General features: G+C 54.4%; 1 protein-coding gene across 3 annotated transcripts; it reads left to right on the forward strand.

Annotated features, from left to right (window-relative positions):
• Positions 1 to 2,149: 2,149 nt before the first annotated feature.
• SLC11A2 (solute carrier family 11 member 2) lies at positions 2,150 to 26,295 on the forward strand. Of its 3 annotated transcripts, XM_063359129.1 has the most exons (17): positions 2,150 to 2,413; positions 8,453 to 8,539; positions 9,848 to 9,987; positions 10,692 to 10,817; positions 11,195 to 11,314; positions 12,406 to 12,512; positions 13,197 to 13,267; positions 13,351 to 13,418; positions 13,776 to 13,931; positions 14,431 to 14,589; positions 14,919 to 15,005; positions 15,546 to 15,665; positions 15,871 to 16,020; positions 16,353 to 16,426; positions 16,585 to 16,738; positions 18,571 to 18,624; positions 24,878 to 26,295. In XM_063359129.1, the coding sequence occupies exons 2-17, from the start codon at positions 8,503 to 8,505 to the stop codon at positions 24,953 to 24,955; spliced, it is 1,701 nt and encodes a 566-aa protein (XP_063215199.1). In that variant the 5' UTR covers positions 2,150 to 2,413; positions 8,453 to 8,502; the 3' UTR covers positions 24,956 to 26,295. The 3 variants fall into 3 exon arrangements, with proteins under 3 accessions (XP_063215199.1, XP_063215198.1, XP_063215197.1); XM_063359128.1 differs by lacking the exon at positions 24,878 to 26,295 and having other exon boundaries at positions 2,296 to 2,413; positions 18,571 to 21,016; XM_063359127.1 differs by lacking the exons at positions 2,150 to 2,413; positions 8,453 to 8,539 and adding an exon at positions 8,970 to 9,066.
• Positions 26,296 to 27,196: the final 901 nt, after the last annotated feature.

Raw genomic sequence — 27,196 nt, forward strand, 5'->3', positions numbered from 1 at the left:
TTTTCCCAGCCGAGCCCCCTCTCCTTCCTCTGGCTGGACCCCAAAACCTCCCCGCTCCCTCTCAGCAGCCCAGGGACACCGGAGTGCGTGGTGCTGGTCACGCACGCCCGCGTCTTTGCCCTCCTGCCTGGTGAGTCTTGAAGGGTTGCACATTCAGCTGTTGCTTATCAGAAAGACGCACCAGGGGCTCTTTTGTAGAGAAAAAAGAAAAAAAAAAAAACGACAAACCCGGGGTTATCGCTCTGCCTTGGCGGGTTTCGGACCAGCGGGGATCGGTGATAATAGATTGTATTGATCCAAGCCGGGAAGGGATCGTGTCTTATCAGCGCTGCACGTACCGGCGTCTGTAAAATGCCCTGTAAATGCCAGTTTGGGCTCTAATCTGTCAAATAGCTCTAGTGGAGCAGAGTCCAGGCCATCTCATGTGCTAATTACCAGAGGACGTCTGATGCTCGACCAAATGGCCTTTTAATTGAGCCTCCTGGGTTGATAATGTGCCCTGGGCAGCATTAACTCACCTTTCCCCCCTCAAGCCCAACGCTGCCGCTCGCCATGGGGACAAGGCTGCACATCAAAGCGTTCGGCCGCCCTGTTAACCCCCCCTTAACTCGGCGTTATTTATAGTTCTTTAATAAACGATAAGGCTGAAGCAGATGTGGTTGTTTTCGGGAGACTTTGAGTTGTCTCCTGAGCTTCCCTCGGAGAACTCCGCACCAGCGGATCGGTGTGGGTGCTGCGGGCGGAGGAGGGAGGGAGGGGAGGGTGGGGACACCTCTTATATAGAGAGTGGAACGCAGACCGGGCTGTCTGCTCCCAGAAACCGCCAAGAGGGAGAAGCGGCACCACCATGCCCAAGAAATACACCCTCAAGGAGAGCTCACCCAGCTGCGAATTGGGTGAGTGCCGCAAACGCCGACGCTGGCGAGGTGCGGGGTGGTGTTGCTGATGGGAAGCATCACCCTCATCCCAAAATACCCTGGGATTTGGGGAATAATGTAAATTTTCCAGCTTCGAGCCAAAAGCTGTTGGTAAACCACCTCCCGCGAGGTGGTCTTGCTGATAGGAGGCATCGCCCTCATCCCAAAATACCCTGGGATTTGGGGAATAGTGTGAATTTTCCAGCTTCAAGCCAAAAGCTGTTGCTAAAGCACCTCCTGTGAGGTTTCTCGCATCTGCCCGTGCTTTCGGTGAGGCCGGGCAGCGTGCCGGCACGGTGAGGGTGCTGTACTCGCATTCCCGTGCGGGAGCGATGCTGCGATTTGGTTTTAATTTCCCTCTCCAATGCCCACGCTGTCAGGTCAGCCATAAGGTTAAATCCGCGACAGCGGAGTCTCTCATCTCCCGGATTTCTCCTCTTATTTTTCCAGGATTCGGTCATTTCAGCAACATCCCATGGTTTGGATTTTTTTGGGTTTTTTTTTCGCGTTTAAATAATAAGGAACACGGGTTGCAAAGCCTCCACGTTTGGGAAAAGCAAGGAGCTGCCCTCCCCGCTGTGAGCCGCTTGGCTCGGCGAAGGGCTCTGGTTTTCAACAAGCGGCTTCTCCCGTGCGGATCGGGGTGTCCTGGTCCATCAGCCGGGATCTCCATGCACTCTCCCGCCTGTCCACGGTCAGGCCGTGCTTCCAAAGGAGCACTCTCGGTGATGTCCCATGAAATTAAAAGGTGGGGATGGTGGAGATCGGAACACGGAGAGCTGGTGTGCCGCTGGAAGCGATGCCGTGGTGCGCGCGGGGGGCGTCTCAACAATTAAATCTGTTGCTTTAATTCTCGGGAAGGGGTTGCTTAATCCTAAATTTTCAAGGGAGTGTGCAGAGTACGAGGAATTCTGTAGAACTGCAGCGTTTCTCTCTGAAAAAAAAGAAAAAAAAAGAAGAAGGAAACAAAAGCCAAATCAAGACTCTTCTCCCCCAAAATACAGATTTTTTTTTTTTTTTTTTTTTTTTTTTTTGGTGAGATGCAGGTGCATTTAGAAATAATTCCCACATAACTGGGTCTGCGGCCGTTTGCCCGCAGCCAAAAATCTGGAAAATTGGGGTTTTGGCATGAAAAGCGCCGCTGAGGCCGGCGAGGTCCTGGCGGGGCGGGCTGGCTCCTGACGGACCCGCGTATTTTGGGGCGGAATAAGCCGCTGTGAGGTAAATCCTCGGGGCAGGGACAAGGCCCGGCCGGGGCCGGGGGTCGAGGAGGGCACGGCTGCGGCCGGCGTGTCCCCCCCAACCCCGCAGCCTGTCCCGGGGACTGTCGTCGTCCGTCCCCCCCCCGCCCCACGCCGGCCCCACGTCTCCCGTGTCGCCGGTCGCTCGGAGCACGTCACGGGGCGGGCTGAGGCGATGGCGGCGGCGGCAGCGCGGGCCTCGGCCGGGGCATGAGGCGGCGGCGGCAGCGGAGGCGGCCGGGGGCGGCCGAGGCGGTGAGCGGCGGGGGGCTTGGGGTGCGCTGAGGGAATGGCGGGGGGACCCCCCCTGGGTGTGCTGGGGGCGGGGGGGGGAGATCCCCGTCTCAGGTGATCCCTGGGGGGGGTTCCCCCGCCTTGAGTGATCCCTGGGGGGTGCTCTGGGGGTGCTCCCTCATCCCTGGGGGGGGGGTCCCCTAATCCTGCTGGGGGGGTCCCATCCCCCCCCCCCCGAGGGATCCCTGAGGGATCCCAGGATATTCTGGGGGGGATTCGCCTTCGGTCGGGGGGTCCCTTGCATGTGCTGGGGAGGGGGGGGGCAACCCTCCCTCAAGTGGTCCCTGGGGGATCCCTCCCCATCAAGTCATCCCTGGGGGGGGGGATGTCCCCATTGAGTGATCTCTGGGGGTCTCCTACGTGTGCTGGGGGGGATCCCCCCCCATTGAGTGATCCCAGAGGGGTCCCCTGGGTGCTCTGGGAGGGGGGAGGAAATCCCCTCAGTTGATCCCTGGGGGTCCCCTGGGCATGCAGGGGGGAGGGATCCCCTCAGCTGATCCCTGGGGGTCCCTTGCATGTGCTGGGGGGGTGGGATCCTTCCTTAAGCGATCCCTAGGGATCCTCTGGGTGTGCTGCAGGATCCCCGCATCAGTTTTGCAAGGGGGTGCCATGGAGCCGCTGGTCCCCAGCACCCCGGGCACTGCCCACCCCCCCACCCCCCACCATAGCAGGGACCCCCATGAGCCCAGGCTCGCTGGGTGCTCGGTGACCTTGTGGGGGTCTCCTGGCCCGGGGGGGGGCTCCCCGAGGACAGGTTCTCCTCGCCACACTGAAGCCGCTGGTGGCCCAGGGTTGGATCCCCCGACTCATCCTCTGCCTCCCCGCCGAGGGCCGGGTCAGACATTAATCCTCCGGCGCGGTACCCTCCCCTCAGGGCTTGGGACAAACTTGTCCCATGTAGCCCCAGCCTTGTCCCTTGTGTGTCCGAGTGTTTATAGATGTTTAGAGATGAACTTCGTACCGGGGCTTGTGACTAGAGAACAGCTCTTAAAGCCTCGGCTGGCTCGGCAGCCGCCCTGGGGAGCTCTGCCTGCCCAGCTGAGGGATCCATGACACGCGTTTCGTGCCCCGTTATCGTGGCAGAGCCACAGCCGAGCGTCCCCGGGGTCCAATCTCCGGCGCCTGTCTCGGGTTATTGCGGTGGGGAAGCCGAGGCCGGCCGGTGGCGATGGCTCCCGGGGCAGTTCTGCCGGTGCCTCATGCCAGGCCGAGCTCAGCGAAGGTCAGCGTGACCCTGGCAGGGATTCACATACCCGGTCTCAGCCTCACCCTCCGGAGGTGCAGTCCCTGACCAAAGTCCTCGCATGACTGCAAGGCAGAGGTTTCCTCCGAGGAGGGATAAATGCTCTTTCCTGCAGTGAGCACAGCTCATTAAACGGGCAGGGGGAACCATCAAACCAGCTCTCGAGCACCGGAGTTTGTTGGGAGAGCGGGACTCTGCGGTCGGTGATGAGATAACAACTCCGTGTTCAATGTGGGACGAGGCTTGGGGCATCCAGGGCCATACGTGGTGGCCCCACAGCTAATCTCTTTTTTTCCCCACTTGACAGCACTTCTTAACCAAAGTTTCCACAGTTGCCTTACGTTTTTTGAGGGCGTTTTTAAGCCCCGAGCCTCACGGCTGCTGCTAGAATAGAGCTTTTCAATCAGTTGGATTTATTACATGTTGTGAAAATATTTGAAGTCTCCGGTGTGCGCCAGCCCCTCCTTTCCACGCTTACCAAAAGCAGATGAGAGCAGCAGGGAGCAGCTGCAGGGGCTGCCTCCTGAATCCAGGAGCCTTTGGATCGAGCAGGCTGGCGAGGAGAGCTGCTCCTTGCTTCCAGGTTCTCGTTTCCCAGGTCTTGTTCTCCTTCCATAGAAATAAATACATCGTGCCGTGTCTTTCTAGAAGGAGAGTGTGCTCGGGTGAGCAGGGCGGGCTCGTCCCCCCATGCCTTGGCTCCTGCATCCAGGCCGTGTCCCAGCTCAGGTGGAGCGAGTGGGCGACGCCGGGTGAACAATTAGCAGGGGACGAGCTCGTCTGACCCATTTAGGAGGCAGCTGGGTGACCTGCCTCGGCGCAGCTGAGTGGGGACTTCAGCGATGGGAGCAAAGCCAATGTCGCAGCCTTTTCTTCACCTGCTTTTGTCATCTCTGGTCATCAGCAGGAGCGTGGGCGAGGGAGCGAGGAGGAATCCTGTGGGGACAAACGCCGCCGCCCAGGACTCTCCGCCAGGTCCGTGCAGAGGAAAAGGTTTTTCCAGGGTCGGGACCTGGCGGTGCCGGTGCCGGCAGAGCGGTGTGGGCGTCTGGAAAGCAGGCAAGGGGGTGACCTGGTTGTGCGGGCAAGGAGTTACCCCTGTTGGGAAGATGAGTTATTAACCGGGTTGTCTGCCCCGGTTTTGGTAGGCGTGTTGCGCTCAGGGCCACCCTTGAGTGACTTGTATAACAAGAGCTGGGAGAAACGGGGTCGGGTTTTCGGTGTGACCATGTAAAGGGCTGCCCGGCACGGCCTGCGTACCAACAAAATGCCACGCTAAGGAGACGTCGTCCCCAAAACCACTCTAAAAGAGTTAACGATGGCGGCGTGCCCCACAGGAACCAGAGTTCAAAGCCTGACATCAAATGCAGAAATCTCAATCGCAGGAACCGCTCCCAGCATGAGACAAGACTTGTCTAACAAACCCCCGTGTCTCTACGTTGAGGATCAGTGAGCAGCCGTCGGCTCCTTGGCCTTCCCCTTGTCGGCTTCGCTGCTTTTGTGGCTGTCGAGAAGAAAAGACCCGTTGGACCGAGGCTTGTGGTTTCATCAGTGAAAAGGGAGGGCGTAGATGGGAGAATGATCCGTTGTTCGCTCCGCGGGTATTGAAGGTCTTAGACAACAGTGCTAGTGTCTTCGCTTCTTCGATTTGAGCAACCTCATGATATTCTGCTCTTGGCTTTTTGTCTTATTCCAAGGAATATTTCTCCTGGGAAGGCGGCTGCCTTGCCTGAGTGTGAATATGGGGTATAAAGTCAAATCCAGCAATGGTTACGGTGAGTGTGTTACCTCCAGGAGGCAGCATGTGGCCTGGTGAGCCCATGCCTGGGGTTGAGGAATTGCTTGAAGACCACAGAATCATAGAATGGTTTGGGTTGGAAGGGCTGAGACTCACGCCAAGACTCCTTGTAGGCAGGATAAGCTGACGGATTTGTTTTCTCACCATTCTATTAATATTGTCACATTTCACAGGCATTAAAGTCGGTCACGGGGTCAGAACAGATGGGGAAGTTGAGGCTTTCGTGGCCAGATTTGCTTAGGAATCTGTTGTGTGCTGTGCCCACCGACCCACATGGCCTTTCCCCTGCTTTTTTGACCATCTCTTTAGCAACTCACTCGTTCGTTGTTCCCAAAAAGGCCTCGATTTAATGACGCAGCAGGTGAAAGGTTGGCGGAGACTTTGGAATAATGCACATTTCTTCTGTACATCTCTGTACATTGCCAGAGGTGTAAAATCATGGAATGGTCAGAGAAGCAGGAACAGTTTGGGTGGGAAGAGACCTTGAAGATCATCCAGTGCCACCCCCTGCCCCGGGCAGGGCCACCTTCCCCAGCCCAGGTTGCTCCAAGCCCCGTCCAGCGTGGCCTTGAACCCCTCCAGGGATGGGGCAGCCCCAGCTTCTCTGGGCAACCTGGGCCAGGGGCTCACCCCCCTCACAGCCAAGAATTTCTTCCCGAGATCTCATCTAAATCTCCCCTCTTTCAGTTTAAAACCCTTAAAATCCTATGGCTCCCCTTCCTGCTCCAGAGTCCCTCCCCAGCTTTCCTGGAGCCCCTTGAGGGACTGGCAGGGGCTGGAAGGTCTCTGCGGAGCCTTCTCTTCTCCAGGCTGAACCCCCCCAGCTCTCTCAGCCTGTCCCCACAGCAGAGGGGCTCCAGCCCTCTCTCCAATTCCGAGAAAAGGATGCCGTGCGGGACAGTGTCAAATGCTTTGCACAAGTCCAGGTAGATGATGTCATGATGTCACAGTGGTTACGGGTAGAAGGAGCGATAAATCCCAACCGTTTTTATCCTGCAGTTTCTTTATTCCCTAATTTCACCTGTGTTGAGAGCAGCGGCAGGGTCTCCCTAGAGCCTTCCCTTTAGAAAAGCAGCCAGGCGTGGATTCAGAGTGGGCAAAAAACATCCCTCAGATGCGTTTTCACCATCTCTGTGTTGATATCTCTCCGCTTCCCAGCGATGCCGGAACCCTGCGAAGCCGCGCAGGCAGAATATTCGCACCTGGCTGCAGCCGGTGGCTGCTCTTCTTGGAGCTCGGTGGGAGAAGGCTCTGTGGGCAGTGTTTCCAGCCCGGCACGTGTAGGGAAGTGATCCCTGCACCGGGTTGTGAATGAGCTCGTCACGAGCTGGGCAGCTGCCGGCGGAGATAGGGGAACCGAATTCGCTCCCACCCAAGCTGGGATGAGTTTTGCGAGGAGATATTAAGGTCGGTCTGGCAGCATAACGAATGTTCCCCATGTGATCTTCTTCCTCTTCGCCTTTGTTAACGGAGTGAGTGTTTCGTGGGACTCGCTGCCAGGGTAAGCGCTGTTCCTCCTGAAGGAATTCGATTTCAGGGAAAAGATGGCTTATTGCTAAACTTTAGGGGTTTTTTTTGTAATGAAAGCTCGTAGGCTTAGTGCTTTAAAAAGGAGCCTGTAGAGAGAAAGAAAATAGCGTATGTGATAAATAAAAGCTTCGTGCCAGCCTTGGGGCTGTCCCCGTCCAAGCGGGAGCTGCTGGAGGGAGCAGTCTGGGGACTGTGGTCGCTGTGGTGGCTGGAGAGGTGGCACATGTCCCCTCCCTGGGCCGAGGTGGCGGGAGGTATTGACTCACCATTTCTCCCCAGGGCATGTAGTGCTTCGGTGGCAGTTAAAACCTGGAAGGGGCAGGGGCTGTTCGGGGCCCTGGTGTGTTTAAGATCGCGGTGTCACGGCTCTCCGCGGTGGCATCTGGCGTCTCGCTTCCTTCCAAGTCGTGCTCGAGGAGCAGCAACATAAGTGGGATGGGAAATGTTATGGTTTAGTGAAACCTCATCACCTCGCTCCACTGCTGGAGCCTGCTTTATTCCTCCTGCTGCCCCGGAGTCAACGCGATAACATTTGAGTATATCGGGATAGAGAAATAGCTATTGTAGCCCTGCCTGCAACAAACGGTATGGCTCCAGCCCTGCCTGAAGTTCCCTCTCCGCATTATTTTAGCGTGCCTGGCTGGGTTACAAACCACCTTTGGAGCTGGTTATGGAACTGAGAAATTCATCTTTGAAAACCTTAAAATCAGTTCAGATCACCGAAAAGGAGTTCTTGGCTAATGTTTTCCATTTATGTCTTCGGTGAACCAATATTGCCTTGTTATAAGGAGATCTCCCGTTAATTTACAATGGGCTTTGAGGGAGATTAAGTGCTTTACATACCAAACGAATATACTGTTGGCACTTTGACTTGTCCTTGAGGGGTTTGGGGGGTTTGACCTTGTTAAAGCCCGGAGGACGCCAGCTTCATCCGAAGTCCCATACCAGATCCCAGTTCCTTCCTGCGTGGGTTAGATTTAAAATTTAAAAATACACTGGGATGAAAGAGTTAACATCGTGCCCTTAAAAGAAACTTCAGATGGCCTGTAAAGGGTGCGGCGTAGATCTAATAACCGTGCCTGGAAGGGGAGGGATGGTGTGTGATTTTTACACATAAAGGAAATTCCACTCTTGTTTCTTTAGCTGGAGTTTCACAACAGCCGCTGTCCTAAGCCTGGCCGCTTGCAAACACTTGTGTCGCCTTGGTTTGCCCGGTCGGTCCACTCATGCCGCCTTCGTGTTGTTGCAACACGGAGTTTCCAAGCAGGTCCCGGACAAAACACTCCTCTCCTGGCCCTGCAAGGTTCTTCGGAGCTGGAAAAGGGCCGGAGAAGTGAGTCTGTCCCTGCCAGGAGCTGTTGGTTCTGTGGGCTCTCTTGCTGGTTTTTATTCTCCTTCCTGACAGGTTTTTTCCCCCTCTCCTTTACAGCCAAGGTAGCCAATATAAACCAGTTCCCAGGCCACCAGAAGGCTTCCACCATGGGGAACTCCGACACGGACCAGAAGGCATCCTACGGTAAGGCTCGCTTCGCGGCACGGCAGATTTGCTCTCATACATCCGCCTTCCATTTAATTAATTCCTTTGTCCTGCAAAAACCACCCCAAGGAGTCTATGTGCCTGTTTACCACCCCATACACCTGATTATCACAGCGGACACAAACCCTCGCGCTTTTGACATGACCCCAGGAGGAGATTTGCGGTTCCTGGGGCTCACTCAGCCTTGTTTAACCAGGTGAACAAGCCTGTCTTCTGCAGACCGATCTCTCTGCTGCCCACACGCGCGCGCACACACACACACACACTCCCCCACCGCTCTAAATCCCTTATGTAAACGGGGCTGTCCAGGGCAGGCAGCCCTGCCAGGTGTTTGGGAGGCAGGGAAAAAGGAGGAGCAACCAACTTGGCTTTAGTTTGATGATGCAATAGGCAACTTGGTAAAAGAGCTGGCCTTGGTTTTCCTCCTCCTCTTACAAAGGCTGGGCGCTCGGCACACATGCGGCCCTTCCGCTCTTAGAGCAAAATGCCACGTAGGGAGAGAAAAAGTGAGTATTGGCTCGGTTCGGGAAAAGGGGCTTTTTGCTGAAGGCGGGCAGGGGAGGAATCGGGTGCTATTATGAGTTTGAACACATAATTTGTGAGAATGTGCATTTGCGTGGCTGGACGAACCCTGCGCACCTTCCTCACAAGTTGAATGGAGAAACTGTCCTGAAAATCCACCCGGACTGGCTCTCCCGCCTGTCTCTCCTGCTCTAGGAGAAGGGAAAATTGTCAGGCAGGCTCCTGACCGTCACTTGCTTCCAAACAAGTGCTGCCTTGTGCGTTTCCTGCAGCTCGGATGGAATCGGGGTCCCTCCAGGACTAAACTTCTCGCAGGTGGTCTGTTCAGCCTGGAGAGTTTGGGGTAACGCTCTCCGTAATGGAGCGTAAATAGCCACGGGTTTCTCTTGGATCTGGCATGTTTGATCCCAGTTAATCATTACAGTAGTACTGCGGGGCTGCTATTACATCGCGCAGTGCCCCATGACAGCTTTTTTTAAATTAATCTGAATAAATAAACTGCCAGCTAGCCGGCCTCCTCTCACTGTGTGGGAGAGGGAGAGTTGGGGCAAGGCGGGGTGGTCTCCCAAGGTGGGTTTACAGCAGTACATGTTATTTTCATTCGATTGTCTCTTAGTAGCCTAATTAGCATTAGCTGTGAGGGCAGAACACGCTCATTTTTGCTCTGCCTGTGGGTCTTGCCAGGCCTCTGCCACGTTTTTCTGTGTTTCCGGGGACCCTCGCTCACTCCTCCTTCCTTTCCTGCTTCTCTTTCCCCCCCGGCAGAAGATGCCTCTGGGGATCACGGGGAGGTGGTCAGCACCATTTCCAGCAGCATGAACCCGCTGCAGCCGCCGGACGCCTCCTCGGAGGAGCCTTTTACCACCTACTTCGACAGCAAGATCCCGATTCCCGAAGATGAAACGGTGAGTGTGGCTGAGCCCTCCTCCACTCCTTCCGATAGCAAAATCCCATCGGAAAAACCTGCAAGCGCTTGAGTCATTCCCTTGGGTGCCAGTTCCCCTTCTTGCCCAGACTGGGGAAGGGTGGCCGGGCGTCTGGATGGAGGTCTGAAGGAGAAGGGAGTGCGGGATCTCCTGTGCTTGCTGCGGAGTTAATGATTCATCACTCAGGGTTTGTCTCCTGGGAAGCTCCAGGCATCAGCATCTGCTAAAGAGCAGAGGAATGTCTCGTAGCCCCAGGGGAAGGGACCTTGGTTCTTTGTTCCCTTATCAAGGAAGAGTGCTTCATGGCCTTTGCGACAGCACTGGCCCCTTCGTGGGGGTGTATAGGTGCCCTCTGTGCTTTTGGTTAAGCAACAATTCGGGAGGATTCATCCCTCACCCAGGTTTACACGAGCAGCATGTCCTTGGCTATTCCAGAGTCTGGTCCTAAACTCTTTAGATTAGGAGCAGAAATTGCTGGAGGGTTTAGGATGGGGTGAAAGAACAGGCTGATCTGGCCAGTGCTGTGGCAGCGAGGAAATCGAAATCAAATCCCAGCTGTCTCTTGCCATTTTTTATGCCTGATAGCCGGGGTGGTTCACGGGGACAATGTGTCCCCTGTGTTAGGAGAGGGCTCCGCTGCAGGGCTGATGCCTGACACCTCGATCCTCTCTCCCTTTCCGTAGCACTCCTGCTTTAGTTTCCGCAAGCTCTGGGCTTTCACGGGGCCAGGTTTTCTGATGAGCATTGCCTACCTGGATCCGGGCAACATCGAGTCGGATTTACAGTCCGGGGCTGTCGCGGGATTTAAGGTCAGTGCAGAAACCTACAGATTAAACGCTGTAAATTGTGCAAACCGTGGACCCATCCATGGTTTAGGGCAGGAGTACTGGCGGTGCTGCTGTTGCTGCTGAGCTGAAAACACTCCGGGGAAGGAGAAGGGGAGCGTGAGGCTCTCATATGCCCTCTCCAGCAGTGACTCCTGGCTTTGGATGCATTTGGATCCTTCCTGTGCAAGCTCTGGGCACATAAAACAGCCTCCAAATGACAGTAACGTGTATTTTAAAAGGCCTGTGATCCCTAAAGGTGCATGTAGGGCGCAGGCGTCTTAGGGGACCTGGGACCTTGTTTGTGGCCGTTGTTTCTTGCTGCCCCAATGCACCCACTGCTGCCTTCGTGTCTCCCTCAGCTGCTGTGGGTCCTGATGCTGGCGACGATCATCGGGCTGCTCCTGCAGCGGCTGGCGGCCAGGCTGGGGGTGGTGACGGGGCTGCACCTCGCCGAAGTCTGCAACCGGCAGTACCAGAAGGTGGGTGGCATCCCGGGTGACATCCCGCCCCTTGGCAGTACGGAGGGGCTCTTGGGATCATCCCACGGGTCTGGGTTCTCTCACCTGGGGCTGGCAGGTCGCAGGGGACTCGTGAAGCGTCACTGCTGCCTGGTGAGTGCCAAATCCTCCTCAGGAGAAAGCGTTCCCATTGGTGAAATACATTTTCATTGTCACATCTTGCTTTACTCTCCCAGATGGGGGATTAAGTTGATTTCTTGTGGTTTGGCTCACAGTTGGGAGAAAGGCAGATTTAAAGGAATATTTTAATTGTGGCCCTAATGTAGCAGCAACGAAGGGCTCGTTAAGAACCCAGGCCATTAGAAGAGCAGATGGGGGATGCTTCAGGTCCCATCGGTGTCTTCTCCATCTTGGAAAAGGAAAGCACGAGGTGGGAGGTGGGTGAACGTCCTGGCGTTTGCCAGCGAATTGCAGACAGAGTCAGGAATAAAAGCCAGGATTTCAGCTTTTCTGTTTGGACCACTGCCTCCTGAAGCTGAAATACTTTTTGCTTAAATAAACTCAAGGAATCATGAGGAGAGAAATGGCGCTTTAAGACCAGACCCTTCCATGGCTGTTACATTTCCTTGCTTAAGAAACCTTCACGGCTTGTGTAAGAAAGGGCCCTGCGTCTCGTTCAGCTGAAGATGAGTGAGGCTGGGCTTTGGGAAAGGGCTGTGGGGAAATCTGGGGAGTTTGACGTTTCTCATCCAACACCCGAGACTTTGTCATGGGTCTGACCATGTCAGATACCTTCTGATGCTCCTTTCCAGCGCCTCGGTACACAGAAACACCTAGTTCTGCTCTGGCAACGAGCGAAACGTATTGAGGCGAGTAATTTAGATTATATAAGTGACCCGGGAACCTCCTCCAGTGATTGCCACAGGTAACCTGCATTCCTGCTCTGGACCAGCCATGAAGTGACAATTATCAACGTGTTTTCCACACCACGGCTGGGGAAAGGAAAACATTCCTAAAGGCTTGATCGCCACAACCCTGCGCTCACCTAGGAATTTAAAGGGAGAAGACATTTTCCCTCTTTTTAATGGTGTCGGATATTTCTTCACCTCTAGGTTCCTCGGATTATCCTGTGGCTGATGGTCGAACTCGCTATCATTGGATCCGATATGCAAGAAGTCATCGGCTCGGCGATTGCCATTAACCTCCTGTCTGTGGGGAAGTAAGTTGGGTTTGTCGTCAGAGGGCAGCAGGAAATGAGTGCTCCCCTCTAGGAGGAAGAAAGTGACACTGTGTGTGCCAAAAAAGACTCATTTATTTCCTATAAATCTTCCGAAATCAGCTCTTTGTCGAGGGTGATTCATCTAAGCTGTGATAGCTCTCGGATGACTCAGCCTTTGGTGCCTGTTTCTTTTTTTTTTTTTTTTTTTTTGGCTATAAGGAGAACTGCGGGTTCTGGCTTTTATTTTAGCTGTAACTGATACGCGCCAAAATTGGGCTGCAGCTTTCCTGGCAAATTTTATATTCCTAATAAAGGACTCCTAGAAAGGTGTCCTCTTCGGCCAGGAAGGTTGGAAATGCAAATGTAACAGCAAGCTACAATTTTGTACCAAGGAGCTAGTCAAAGTCCTGCTCGCTCCTGTCATTCTCAGCGTGCACGTGGGATTTGCTCTCCAGATTTGGGGAGAGAGCTCTTATCTGAGCTGTTTGTGCAGAAAACAAACCTACGGTCCCTTGCCCAGCGCAGCCGAATGCCTTGTCGGCCTGCAAACAAACCTTGGGGTTCCAGCCCCAAACAAGGGCCCTAAATAAAAAGAGATTTTTGGACTCTGAAGCGTTGTTGTGGATGGCGGATGAGGTCGGGGTGGTTTGTGAGCTGATGTCTGCTCCTGCTCGTCTCCCGCAGGATCCCGCTGTGGGGCGGCGTGCTCATCACCATCGCCGACACGTTCGTCTTTCTCTTCCTGGACAAATACGGTAATTTCTCCTCCCGAATTCCAGAAACTAAAGCTGAGATTCAGCTTTTCTCAATTTGCTGATGGTTCTTTTTCTTCTCACAGGCTTGCGAAAACTGGAAGCGTTCTTTGGTTTTCTCATTACCATCATGGCACTAACGTTTGGATACGAGGTACCTTCACCTTCTCTCTCGCTGTTTGGTGACACGCTCCCTCTCCCCCATCACTACTCCTGTGCCGACCAGCACCAAAACAGGGGGGCGGACACTTAAAATTAAGGTTTTTTGAAGCCGGGTGTGTGTTTCCGATGTGTGGCCACCATCCAGCTCACACCCTGGCTGCACCGGCGCATACCGTTCGGTGCAGCATCCCCGCTTTTATTAACCAGCCGACAATTGCGCGTTCTGGTTTTGCTTTTTACCAAAGCGGCCACATTTTGGCTTTCGAGAATCTTCGAACGAGCAGCCTAAGCGGCTGTGTGACGTGTGTCGCGCTGAAAATACCCGTGTTTCTTTTGTCTCTGTGCCCAGTATATCACAGTCAAACCCGACCAGAAGAAGCTGCTGCAGGGGCTGTTCATCCCATACTGCCAGAACTGCGGGACGCCGCAGCTGGAGCAAGCCGTGGGAATCGTGGGCGCCGTTATCATGCCGCACAACATGTACCTGCACTCTGCCTTGGTCAAGGTAAGCGGCTGCGCTAATTAGGGGAAGCTGTCCCTGCCCAGGGCAGAGGGGCTGGAACCAGATGATCTTCAGGATCCCTTCGAACTCTAACCATTCCATGATTTATTGGGATGGTGCCCTGGGAGGCCTGAAATACTCGAGCGATCACAGCATCTGGGAGTCTGCTTTAAGCATTTGCTTTGTTGGGGACATAACAAACCCCCTGAAGGGGGCTGGTCGGATTCCTGGCACGGGGAAAGCCGTGAGAGCTCCAGGGATGCGTGTCCTTTACCTGTGGATCTGGGACCAGAAGTGGTCTCTTGGTTAGCGCAGCCACGCTGGCAAAACCAGCCGTTCGCTTCTGCAAATGTTGGGGTTTGCTTTTTCTTCCCTCCGGCATGTTCTCTTCCCGTCCAGTGACCCGTGTCCCACTGTCTAATACAGTATAGTTACAGATAGAAGCAATATAATAGTAAATTCCTGTTTCTCAAGCCTGTTGTTGTCACAATCCCCTTTTCAGTCCCGGCAAGTGAACCGTGCAAACAAGAGGGAAGTACGAGAAGCCAATAAGTATTTCTTCATCGAGTCCTGCATCGCTCTCTTTGTCTCCTTCATCATTAACATCTTCGTTGTGACCGTCTTCGCTGAGGCTTTCTTTGAAAAAACGAATGCGGATGTGGTGAGTTGGGGCTGGGATTTTGCTTTATCGCTGACCAGCTGACGCCGAACCCTGGGGCTGTTGGAGCAGTAACGGGGACTGTGTGGGCAGAGGGGCAGCTCTGGCCCTTATCAGTGCCCCTGGGTCAAGCACAGCCCCTATGTTCTGTGCGTAAATCCCGGGGAGAAAGAACGGAGTGCTGGTTATTTCCATTTAAACCAGCCTGAAGAGGCACCCAGCACCTTGGGACCTCCAGCACCCACTGCTCCTTGCGTGCAGCCTTTTCTGCTCATCCTGCCTTCCCTCTCGCCGAGCAAACCCAACCCTCCTGCCCCTTCGTGTCGTTGCAGAACACCGTCTGCGTGAACGCCAGCAGCCCGCACTCCTCGCTCTTCCCCAACAACAACGAGACGCTGGAAGTGGATATCTACAAAGGGGTGAGTGACCCGCGGGGCGGGATGTCCCCATCGATGGCAGCCTGGCGTCCTTGTCTGATGGCGGCTGCTGCTTTTGGGTAAACAGAAGCTGTTTGCTTCTGTTTACAGCTCTTGCTGGAAGCTGAAGGCCGGGACCCGTGATGGGATGGCCAAAAACAGAGCCGGAGCAAATCCCTGGGGATCCTTGAGCCCAGCCCTTTGACCAAGCAAATTTATCTGTCCCTTCCGAATCGTGCTGCACCCAGCCTGGCCCCAGAGACTCCCCGCTGTCCGCTCCCCTCTTTTATTAGCTTGGCCACAACGAAGCTTTTCCTTGCATGCATCCTCAATCTGCTTTGTTAAAACTGCAGCCCGTGAGGTATTGCCTTATCTGCTGCCGGCATGGGGAATGCTTTTCCCGCTCCTACAGATGGATTGTTGTTTCTCTTTCAACTCAACGCCCGTGATTAATGTGGTCACAAGGGAATGCGCCTACTTTTTCTTGTTCCCGCTCTCAGATGCGAGACTGAACTGACGTGAGACTGCAAATCTCTGTTCCAGGGCGTCGTTCTGGGCTGTTACTTTGGCCCTGCTGCTCTCTATATCTGGGCGATCGGGATCCTCGCTGCCGGCCAGAGCTCAACGATGACAGGGACGTACTCCGGGCAGTTCGTCATGGAGGTAATTAGCACTCTTAGTGTCTGTGTGCATCCTCGTTCTCTCTATTCCTGAGCCTTTAAAGCTAATATAGATGGACGTACTCTTGGTGGAAGCTCCATAAATCTCCTTTCAAATAAATTAGCTTTTAATCCTGCCCCGAGCCCCCCTCTTCCTTGACGTCTCCGTACCATTTTCACGCAGCAGCTGCTCTGTGTTTTTCCTGCAGGGCTTCCTGAACCTGCGGTGGTCCCGATTTGCCCGGGTGCTGCTGACTCGCTCTATCGCCATCACCCCCACCCTCTTGGTTGCCATCTTTCAGGACGTCGAACACCTGACGGGAATGAACGACTTCTTAAATGTTCTTATGAGCCTCCAGGTGAGCAGCAGTGCCCGACTCGGGGGGTCAGTTCTCAGAGAAAAACATCTAGCACTGAATATTTCAGTTTCGGGTGCCTGAGGGCTCGCAGGAGCAGCTGAGCAGAGCGAATTACTGTCAGGAGATGTTGATCTACTGGGGGGAGGTGGAGAGGATCAGCCAAGGTCTGAAATTGCTTCCTTCTTCCAGCCAGGGGAAGTCCCTTTGACTCACTTTACAATAGCTTTGGGGAAATGCTGTCGGATGTGAGCAAGCTTTGGATGTTTGTCCATGCTGAGATAATCAGAACAATTTCCACTCTTTATTCTTCTGTATTTTCTTGCTTCTTCCAGCTTCCGTTCGCTTTGATCCCTGTCCTGACGTTCACCAGCCTGCCCAGCGTGATGAATGATTTTGCCAACGGATTGTAAGTGCGAAGGGAATCGCCTCCGAGCAGGAGACGGCGTGTTGCTCACCTCAGGCGCACGTTTCATTCCTCCCCTCCCCTCCCGGCCTAGAGCATCTCCTCCAAATGCGGGAATGGCCCCTCCGCCTCACCCCGTTGTGCACTGGTTTTGCTCGCAGGTTCTGGAGGATCGCTGGTGGCGTCCTCATCCTCCTGATCTGCAGCATTAACATGTACTTCGTGGTGGCCTACGTCATGTCCCTGAACCACTTGGCTTTGTACATCGGGGCTGGCATTCTCAGTGTGATCTACCTGTCCTTTGTGGTGTATTTGGTAAGTCTGGTTGAAGCCGAGAATCCTTGTAGGCAGAATAAGCCAATGGATTTGTTTTCTCACCATTGTCACACTTTACAGGCATTAAAGTCAGTCACAGGCTCAGAACAGATGGGGAAGTTGAGGCTTTCGTGGCCAGATTTGCTTAGGAATCTGTTGTGTGCTGCACCCACTGACCCACACGGCCTTTCCCCTGCTTTTTTGACCATCTCTTTAGCAACTCACTCGTTCGTTGTTCCCAAAAAGGCCTCGATTTAATGACGCAGCAGGTGAAAGGTTGGCGGAGACTTTGGAATAATGCACATTTCTTCTGTACATCTCTGTACATTGCCAGAGGTGTAAAATCACGGAATGGTCAGAGAAGCAGGAACAGTTTGGGTGGGAAGAGACCTTGAAGATCATCCAGTGCCACCCCCTGCCCTGGGCAGGGCCACCTCCCCCAGCCCAGGTTGCTCCAAGCCCCGTCCAACGTGGCCTTGAACCCCTCCAGGGATGAGGCAGCCACAGCTTCTCTGGGCAACCTGGGCCAGGGGCTCACCCCCCTCACAGCCAAGAATTTCTTCCAGATATCCCATCTAAATCTCCCCTCTTCCAGTGTAAAACCCTTCCCGCTCGTCCCATGGCTCCCCTCCCTGCTCCAGAGTCCCTCCCCAGCTTTCCTGGAGCCCCTTGAGGGACTGGAAGGGGCTGGAAGGTCTCCGCGGAGCCTTCTCTTCTCCAGGCTGAACCCCCCCAGCTCTCTCAGCCTGTCCCCACAGCAGAGGGGCTCCAGCCCTCCCAGCATCTCTGGGGCCTCCTCTGGCCCCGCTCCAACAGCTCCGTGTCCTTCTGCTGTTGGTGCCCCAGCGCTGGAGGCAGCACTGCAGGGGGGGTTGTCTCCCCCGAGCGGAGCAGAGGGGCAGAATCCCCCCCTCGCCCTGCTGCCCACCCTGCTGGGGATGCAGCCCAGGCTGCGGGGGGGTTTCTGGGCTACCAGCACACATGGCTGGCCTATATTCAGTTTTTCACACCCCAAGTCCTTCAGCCCAGGGCTGGAGATCCCACTGTCCATGTCCCCAGCAAAGATGTTCAATGGTACCTGTCCCAGTACAGACCCTGAGGGACCCCACTCGTCACTGGTCTCCACCCTGACATCGAGCCGTTGGCTGCAGCTCTTTGAGTGCCACCCTCTGGCCAATTCCTTGTCCACCGACTGCTCCACCTGTTGGCTCCGTCAGTGCTGCCCGTCAGTGCTTGTTTATAGAATCACAGAATTATAGAATCATGGAATCGTTGAGGTTGGAAGGGACCGTTCAGATCATGGAGTCCAACCATCAACCCAATGCTGCCCAAACCACCCACGTCCCTCAGCACCGCGTCTGCCCGGCTTTTAAACACCCCCAGGGATGGGGATTCCACCACTCCCCTGGGCAGCCTGTTCCAATGTTTGATAACCCTTTCGGTGAAGAAATTTTTCCCAATATCCATCCTAAACCTCCCCTGGCACAACTTGAGGCCGTTCCCTCTCATTCTTTGGGAGAAGAGACCGACCCCCCCTGGCTACCCCCTCCTTTCAGGGAGTTGTGGGGAGCGAGAAGGTCTCCCCTCAGCCTCCTTTTCTCCAGGCTGAGCCCCCCCGGCTCCCTCAGCCGCTCCTCACAAGTTCTCCGGCCCCTTCTCCTCATGCTCCAGACCCCTCCCCAGCTCCGTTATTCTCTGGACTCGCTCCGGGATCTTAACCTCTAACCCCTATGACTTGGAATGACCATTTATTTCCCATCGAGCCACGTCGAGTCTGGGTCTCTGTAATATTCCCCCACATTTCTGATCACCGGCACCTTCTTTAATTGCAGACCTGGCTGTGCCTGATTGCTCTGGGAGTCTCCTTCCTGGCCTGTGGGAAAACGGTAAGCGTCACCAGGACACTGCTGATGGAAGAGTCACCTCCCTCCGCTAAATAGAGGTGTCGGTACACAGCGAGTAGCCATCAGAGCCAGTGCGTTTCTATGGTTTACTGTGTGAACGTAACACAAACGTATGCGCGGTCTGCGCAGGCGACGCGCGCGTTCAAAGGCAACCAATCAGATGTACATGTTGGCAAATGCGCTGCTGCTGAAAATCCTCAGAAACTGGACGTTTTCTTTGCTGAACGCCTCTAATCACGCCCCTAAGGAGGAGCGTCCCGTCGGTTGTGCGAATACGGCAGCGGCCGCCTGGTTTCCAGACGCCAAACGCAGGTGGCGGCGCGGAGGGAAGCGCGTCGTGCTGCAAACGGGCTCCTCTTCCCCGCCAACCTCTGCCGCCAGCCTCTCATTTTTGCATTAAAACCGGCAGCCTCTTGTCCCTCGGCATTGTAATCCCCGTAGCAGAAACACTGAAGCTCCAGGTAACTGCTTCTGCGCGCAACTGGAGAAGGGAGGAAAAAACAAAAAACAAAACCCGATAAGCTGGGAAATTCAAAACGCACCTTTTTGGGCCATGTTTGAAGGACGCGGCTGCCGCTGATGACACTAAGCGAAGTGTGTGACGCAGTGACACTATGTCCGGAGTCTACCTCTGCGGTCAGATCGTGGCTGCCGTTCCCGAGCTGACTGCGTTTGATTTATTTTAATTTTTTTTTTTTTTTTCACTTGAAAACACTTCTAGTTCAGTGCGGGGCTGACCGCCATGGCGCAGCCTCCACGAGGGCGGAATGACGTCAGGAAATCTCAGTCTCGTCAGTTATCATTATTTTATTTTTAATTGCCTGGCATGTGATTTTGGTGGTCAGCAAAGGAAACGAGTTTGTGGTTATTTATGGGTTTGTTCCCTATGGATGCGATTGATGGAAAACGCTCTTTGTAGTTCTCAAAAATCCCTGGTTTATGGCTCAAAATGTCACATTCTGGGGGGGGAGGTCAGTGCTGTAACACAAGTGCAGGTTTTTATTTGCTGCTCCTGGCTTGGCCCTGCTGTAAATTCACTACGAAGCCTTTCTCGTTGCCCTTCTCGTTAGCGTTTAATGAGTTTCAGGTACCTTTTCGGGAGATGCCTTCACCTGGAAGGCGACCGAAACCCCGCGTAAGCGAGTGATAGAGAGAACGGTACGTTTTGCTTCTGCCGTTAGCAAAGGTCGCCCGTCGTTTCTCCCGGCCTCGGGGGAATTTTGCGGTTACATCCCGCGCGGTGGGGGGGAGGTTTTAGGTGTCTTGGCCACGAAAATCGGGTGTAAACCCGGGGTTTATTTTTTCGTGAGGTTTCTCTTTGACATCGGGATGCTGCGACTGGCCCGGCGCAGTCGAGGCACAGGCATTCTCGGGAAATTCCTCCCCTTCCCCGGCGTTCCTCGTGTCCCCTCTCGTCCCAGGCAGGGAATAAACCCCATGGAGTTCGGAGCCTCGGAGAGAGACGAGGTTTGGGGTTTGGGTTTGACTCGGTGATCTCTTTTCTGGCACGAACAAGCCCCAGGCTCTGCCGCTTGCTCGTCTGATGGCCAACGGCACACTCGGGGGCAGCAGGCCGTCGTCAGCCGTCGCCGCCTGAATTTTGGGGGAAAACAAAAGCTTTTTGACGTTGTCTTCATTGAACAAGTGCGCAAAAAAGACTAAAACTTGTACACAGTATCAAACGAGGAGACTTACTTTGCCTGCCCAAATAGATATATACTTTGAAGACAAAATTATCCTTGTGGAAGATTAATGGCTTTTAAATATTATAGACTTCATGATGTGTCTTGACCCCAGCGCCAGTGACGCCTTTCGTAGATGCAGGTGACAAAACGCAGCGTGAAAACTCCATTTGAATTCCAGGCAAATTAACGTTTACGCTGTTCCTGCCTTTTAGGAAACCCGCTGGACTTCGCTTGCTCCTCCTTAAATTGAGCGAGCGTTAAAACCGCCATGTGTTTCTAGGTTTGCAATTTTAACTAATTCAAAAATCCCGGCGGGATTTAACCCCCGCGTTGGCAACGCTTGGAGGTTTTATACCTATCTCCGTGAAAAAAAGCTGGCATGTACATTGTAAGTGGGAACTGGGGGGGGGGGGAGTTGTCGGACCGGAGCCTTCCTCGGCCGCCGGGCTCCGCAACCCCGCTGTCTCCGTCCCCCCGATTCTCCTGTTTGGGGGATTTTTGGTTTGTAGCTGTCAGAGGAGATGCTCCTGAAATAATTCATGCCTCTCCGGCAGAGCCTCTGCACCGAGTTATTCTTGGCTTCCTTGGGAAACTGATTTTATTTTATTCCCCCCCCCCCGCCCCCGTATCTGCCTTTGAACCAGTTTGTACAAACGTCCTTTTCCATTAAAAGACAGATACTTTTTCAACTTGGCTTCCTGGGTCTTTTTTTTTTTTTTTTTTTTTTTTTGGAGGTGGGGGGTGAGCTGGGGGGGGTGGCTCTGAATCGCCGGCGATACCTGGCTGTAAAGGAGTCCCCCCCCCTCCCCGTGACAGCTCCGATGCCCCGGGACGGCGCTGGCGGGACGAGCTCCATCCGGCACCATCCCGCTCCCCGTGGCATCCGGACCCTCCCGGCATCCCCGAACCCACGCAGCGGCTCCGCTGCCACCGTGTCCCCTCCGAGAGAGCCAAGGATCAGGTCACCGTCAGCCGGGCTGTGCTGTTCCCGCCGGGATTTCTTTGCTGGCGTCCAGGACACAGAGCACACATCCTGCCCTGCTCTTCCCTTCCCGGCTTTTCCACCCCGGGCGGTGCGTTGCTCCTCGGTCAAACTATCGGCTACACCCAAAAAACCTCCTATTTTACTGGTTTTTATCCCCCCCCCACCCGCCCCCCGGAGCGTTTCCTTTAGCTAAGCCCGAGCGTAGGCGCAGACCTAGTTAAAACAGGGATAAGTTTCAGTAACCTGGTGGGTTCGTAACGCGGGAGGTCGGAGGGACGAGCTAATTATCACTCGTTGCTTAAAAATCGTTGGGGAAAGCGCTGACGGTGCCCCCATCCCACCTCGGACACCGGCTCCGGAGGCTGGAAATCGATGTTATTCCAATACCTGGGATTTCACCTTCCCACCTCGGTGAACATCCTGCTCCCGCGGGACTGAGCTGGGCGCTGCGTGTCTCTCTCTCTCTCTCTCTCTCTCTTAGTCTCTCTCTCTCTCGGGGTATTTTATTCTTATTTTATTAATCGGTAAACGTGCCGCGGCGCTCGGGGAGAACGGGAGCCCTTTAGGGTTTGTTTCTATCCGGTACGGATCGCTCCCGGTAAGTCTCGCTCCGTTAAACCCTTGCACTGGCCGAGGGACGTTCCCTGCTCATGTTCCCCTCTGGGAGGAGACGGACACCCCCCTCCACCTCCAATGTATTCTCTTAATTAGCCAACCTGTGTAATCCGTGCTAATTAAGGCTCGTCTACACCCAAAACTTAATTCAAATCGAGAAGGAAATGAATTTAAACTGACGGAGGGGATGCTCTACGGCTGGGCTGGAGCATCACCGCGGGCAGAGCCCTCGCAGTGGCTGGATTTGCTAATAAACAGAAGCGATATTTGGGCTGCACCAAGTTCCCTCTGCTTAATAAGCCCTAATTAACGAAGGCATGGCACGAGCCGATGCTGTAAGCGATGGTCGGCTTTCCCTTCGCTATCAGCCTCGGCGGTTCCCGCCATGTGCCCTGCAGATTAATTAAGCGCTCGCAATTACCCGGCACCGGTGACCCCCTCCCCAGATTTTGGGAGGGCTCGAGTATTGATTTATTTCACTCTCACGTGGAAAAGTTGCTCTAACGCTGCTTTGCTTCGACGAGCCAGGAGCGGAAACCCGAGAAACCCCAAAGCTTTGGATTCTGCGGGTGGAAAAGCGCCGGTGAGGGGTCGGGGGAGCTCGATTTGGCCTTCATTAAACCCTGCCCAAACCAGGCTTCGTTAAGCCCTGCCCAAATCAAGCTTCGTTAAACCCTGCCCAAATCAAGCTTCGTTAAACCCTGCCTGACTCAGGCTTCGTTAAACCCTGCATGAATCAAGCTTCATTAAACCCTGCCTGACTCAGGCTTCGTTAAACCCTGCCCAAATCAAGCTTCGTTAAACCCTGCACGAATCAAGCTTCGTTAAACCCTGCCTGGCTCAGGCTTCGTTAAACCCTGCCCGACTCAGGCTTTATTAAAATGGGCTCAATTCGGGCGTTATTAAAACCCGCCCAACTTGGGCTTCATTAAACTGGGCTTAACTCGGGCTTCGTTAAACCCTGCCCGACTTGGGCTTCGTTAAACTGGGCTCAGTTGGGACTTTGTTGTATCCTGCTTGACTCGGGATTCATTAAACCTTGCCCAAATCAGGCTTCGTTAAACCCTGCTCGACTTGGACTTCATTAAATTGGGCTCAATTTGGGCTTCGTTAAACTGGGCTCAGTCTGGGCTTTGTTAAACCCTGCTCGAGTGGAGCTTCGTCAAACTGGGCTCAACTTGGGCTTCATTAAACCCTGCCTGATTTGGGCTTCGTTAAACCCTGCTCGGCTGGAGCTTCATTAAACTGGGCTCAATTTGAATGTCATTAAACTGGGCTCAATTTGGACTTCGTCAAACTGGGCTTAATTTGGGCTTCGTTAAACCCTGATGGACTTGGGCTTCATTAAACTGGGCTCAATTTGAACTTCGTTAAACTGGCTCAATTTGGGCTTCATTAAACCCTGCTCGAGTTGGGCTTCATTAAATTGGGCTCAATTTGGGCTTCGTTAAGCCCTGCCTGACTGGGGCTTCATTAAACTGGCTTCAATTTGAACTTCGTTAAACTGGGCTCAACTTGGGCTTCATTAAACCCTGCCCGCTTTGGGCTTCGTTAAACCCTGTCCGACTGGGGCTTCATTAAGCTGGGCTCAACCTGGGCTTCATTAAACTGGGCTCAATTTGAACTTTGTTAAACGGGGCTCAATCTGGGCTTCGTTAAACCCTGCTCGAGTTGGACTTCATTAAACTGGGCTCGACTTGGACTTCATTAAAACCTGCCTGCTTCGGTCTTCGTTAACCCCTGCTCGGCTGGGGCTTCATTAAACTGAGCTCAATTTGAATGTCATTAAACTGGGCTCAATTTGGACTTCGTCAAACTGGGCTTAATTTGGGCTTCGTTAAACCCTGATGGATTTGGGCTTCATTAGACTGGGCTCAACTTGGGCTTCGTTAACCCCTGCTCGAGTTGGGCTTCATTAAATTTGGCTCAATTTGGGCTTCGTTAAGCCCTGCCCGACTGGGGCTTCATTAAGCTGGGCTCAACCTGGGCTTCATTAAACTGGGCTCAATTTGGACTTCGTCAAACTGGGCTCAATCTCGGCTTCGTTAAGCCCTGCTTGAGTTGGACTTCATTAAACTGGGCTCGATTTGGGCTTCACTAAGCCCTGCCTGACTGGGGCTTCATTAAACTGGGCTCAATTTGGGCTTCGTCAAACTGGGCTTAACTTGGGCTTCGTTAACCCCTGCTCAAGTTGGACTTCATTAAACTGGGCTCGATTTGGGCTTCATTAACCCCTGCCTGACTGGGACTTTGTTAAACTGGGCTCAACCTGGGTTTCATTAAACTGGGCTCAATTTGAACTTTGTTAAACTGGGCTCAATCTGGGCTTCGTTAAACCCTGCTCGAGTTGGACTTCATTAAACTGGGCTCGACTTGGACTTCATTAAAACCTGCCTGCTTCGGTCTTCGTTAACCCCTGCTCAACTGGGGCTTCATTGAACTGGGCTCAACTTGGGCTTCGTTAAGCCCTGCTCGAGTGGAGCTTCGTCAAACCAGGCTCAACTTGGACTTCGTTAAACCCTGCCCACTTTGGGCTTCATTAAGCCCTGCTCGAGTTGGGCTTCATTAAATAGGGCTCAATTTGGGCTTTGTTAAGCCCTGCCTGACTGGGGCTTCATTAAGCTGGGCTCAATTTGAACTTTGTTAAACGGGGCTCAATTTGGGCTTCGTTAAACCCTGCTTGAGTTGGACTTCATTAAACTGGGCTCAACTTGGGCTTCGTTAAACCCTGCCCAATTTGGGCTTCGTTAAGCCCTGCCTGACTGGGGCTGCTCCCAGGTCTAACCCTTCTCCTTCTCCTTCTCCTTCTCCTTCTCCTTCTCCTTCTCCTTCTCCTTCTCCTTCTCCTTCTCCTTCTCCTTCTCCTTCTCCTTCTCCTTCTCCTTCTCCTTCTCCTTCTCCTTCTCCTTCTCCTTCTCCTTCTCCTTCTCCTTCTCCTCCTCTCTTCCAGCTCCGCCTGGGATTCGCCGCTCACCCGGAGCTTTTCCTCCTCAACAACATCGATGCCGACGCGCTGGTCGCCCGATGATCCCGCCGCGTTCGCCAGGACGGTGACGGATATACCGGGGCTGCCCCGCCACGCTCCCAACTTTGTGCCGCAGAAACACCACACACACATCCCGCCCCGCAGCTCCCCACGGCCGGGAATCGCCAGCGGGAGCCCGGGATTTGCCGCGGGAAGGACGATGGGATCCCAGTGTCCCGACGGCGAGAAGAGCGGCGTCAGCCGCAGGGGAAGATCCTGAGTCCGGGATCTTTGCTGTGGGGTACCGCAAAGATTCCCCGCACACACCCCCGGCTTTTTTTTCTTGTTTTTCCCCAAAATAGTTGATCCCATTTGGGAAGGGACTCGTCGATGTTTTAATCGATCCAACCCGGGAAAGGATTCGGCGATGTTTTTCCTGATATTGATTCCCGTTTCTCCTGCCTGCCCGGTAGAGCTGCCGGAATGCCGCCCTTTTTATTCTGATTTTTTTTTGGGGGGGGGGTCTCAATTTGAGGGAAAATTCCGGCCTCGGAAAACTGAGGGGGGACAGAGTTTCATTATCAGCGATTTTTATAGAGGCGGGGTCGTGCTCGAATTCCGCGGAATGAGAGAAACCGCGGTGAGAAACGGGGGGTTCGCGACGCGCGGGGCCATTCCCCAGCCCAAACCTACACCCACCACCAAATTACAGCTTTTTTGCCCTAAAAAACCTGCCGCCCGCACCCCACCTTATTTCAGGGCCGATTTCTACCCCTGCGCGGGTGGCGGCGGCGGCAGCGAAGCTGCTAATTTTTAGAATTTCAGGAAAAAAGCTGATTTTTTTTTTTTTTCCTCTCAGGTTGCGGCCTGCCCCCCGGCCTTTCGCCTCGGCCAGGCCGCGCGGCCTTCGCACACGCGCAACAGAGCCGGTTTTTTTCAGGCATTTCGTGACATTTTGGGCGCTGCCGGGACACCCACCCCCCCACACACCCCCCCAACCCCCCTGGACCCCCCCTCCTCACCCCCACCCCCGGAGCCCAAACCCCCGCCTCAGGCAGAGTTTCAGGTCTGAGCCCCCCCCTTCCCCAATGCGCTTTTTACCTCCCCCCCCTCCAAAAATCTATTTTATTTGGGGTGATTTGTTTCGAGCCCCCGCCGGAGGGTGGTTTTAGACATCCCACCTTGCCCTTCCTTTAATTAAATCATCCGGTTTAATTAAATCCTTTCCCAATTAAGCCTTTTTTACCTTCGTTTCTACGATACTTCGGCACCAACGTCCTCCACCGCGCGACGGCGGCCCGGGAGGAAAGTGCGACGGAGTTTTCCGGTAAAAGATTCGATTTAAATCTTTTCTGTTCGGTTTTCAGCCCCTTTTAGAAATAAAAACTGATGTTCCCGCTCCCTTTTCCCCCGGGGAATTCGTTAGATTCCCGTTTTTTTTGCCGTGCTCGGCGTTGCCCCGTTGGCGTTCGGCTGGGTTTAAGGTAATTAAATATCTGGTGTTCGACGCGGGTCGGGCCCAAATCCCCCGCGGACGCTGATGGGGGGGCGGGGGGGGGGACACATTGGTGGGGAAATGGGACCCACGGATTCGATCCACGATTCTGGGATCCCGAAACCCCCAGTTCTGGGGTAATTGTCCCCAAATTCTGGGGTGCACCGGGGATACTGGGGGGCACTGGGAATCCTGGGGATCATGGAGCGGCAGTGGGGGGCGCTGGGGATACTGGGGGGCACTGGAGGGTACTGGGGGATACTGGGGGGCGTTGGGGGCACTGGGGATACTGGAGGGCACTGGGAATCCTGGGCATCCCTGGGTGTCACTTGGGGGCACAAAAGGGCACTGGGGATACTGGGAGGCACTGGAGGGTACTGGGGAATACTGTGGGGCACTGGGGATACTGGGGGATACTGGGCGGGGGGCACTGGGGGTCACAAAAGGGCTCTGGGAGTACTGGGAGGCACTGGGGGCACTGGAGGGTACTGGGAATACTGGGGTTACTGGGGATACTGGGGGGAGCACTGGAGGGTACTGGGGATACTGGGGAGCACTGGGGGGACATTGGAGGGTACTGGGGAATACTGGGGTGTACTGGGGATACTGGGGGGGGGCACTGGAGGGTACTGGGGGATCCCGGGGGGCACTGGGGGGTCACAAAAGGGCGCTGGGGATACTGGGAGGCACTGGGGGCACTGGAGGGTACTGGGGAATACTGGGGAGCACTGGGGATACTGGGGAGAGCACTGGAGGGTACTGAGGAATACTGGGGGATACTGGGGGGGCATTGGAGGATACTGGGGAAT

The sequence above is a fragment of the Chroicocephalus ridibundus genome, chromosome 24 (genome assembly GCF_963924245.1).
Source record: "Chroicocephalus ridibundus chromosome 24, bChrRid1.1, whole genome shotgun sequence".
Lineage (NCBI taxonomy): Eukaryota > Metazoa > Chordata > Aves > Charadriiformes > Laridae > Chroicocephalus > Chroicocephalus ridibundus.

Coding starts and splice junctions, on each gene's coding strand:
- SLC11A2 (XM_063359129.1), top strand. CDS start 8,503: ATGGGGAACTCCGACACGGACCAGAAGGCATCCTACG. Junction 8,540..9,847: donor GGACCAGAAGGCATCCTACG/GTAAGGCTCGCT, acceptor CCCCCCCGGCAG/AAGATGCCTCTGGGGATCAC. Junction 16,427..16,584: donor AATGATTTTGCCAACGGATT/GTAAGTGCGAAG, acceptor TTTTGCTCGCAG/GTTCTGGAGGATCGCTGGTG.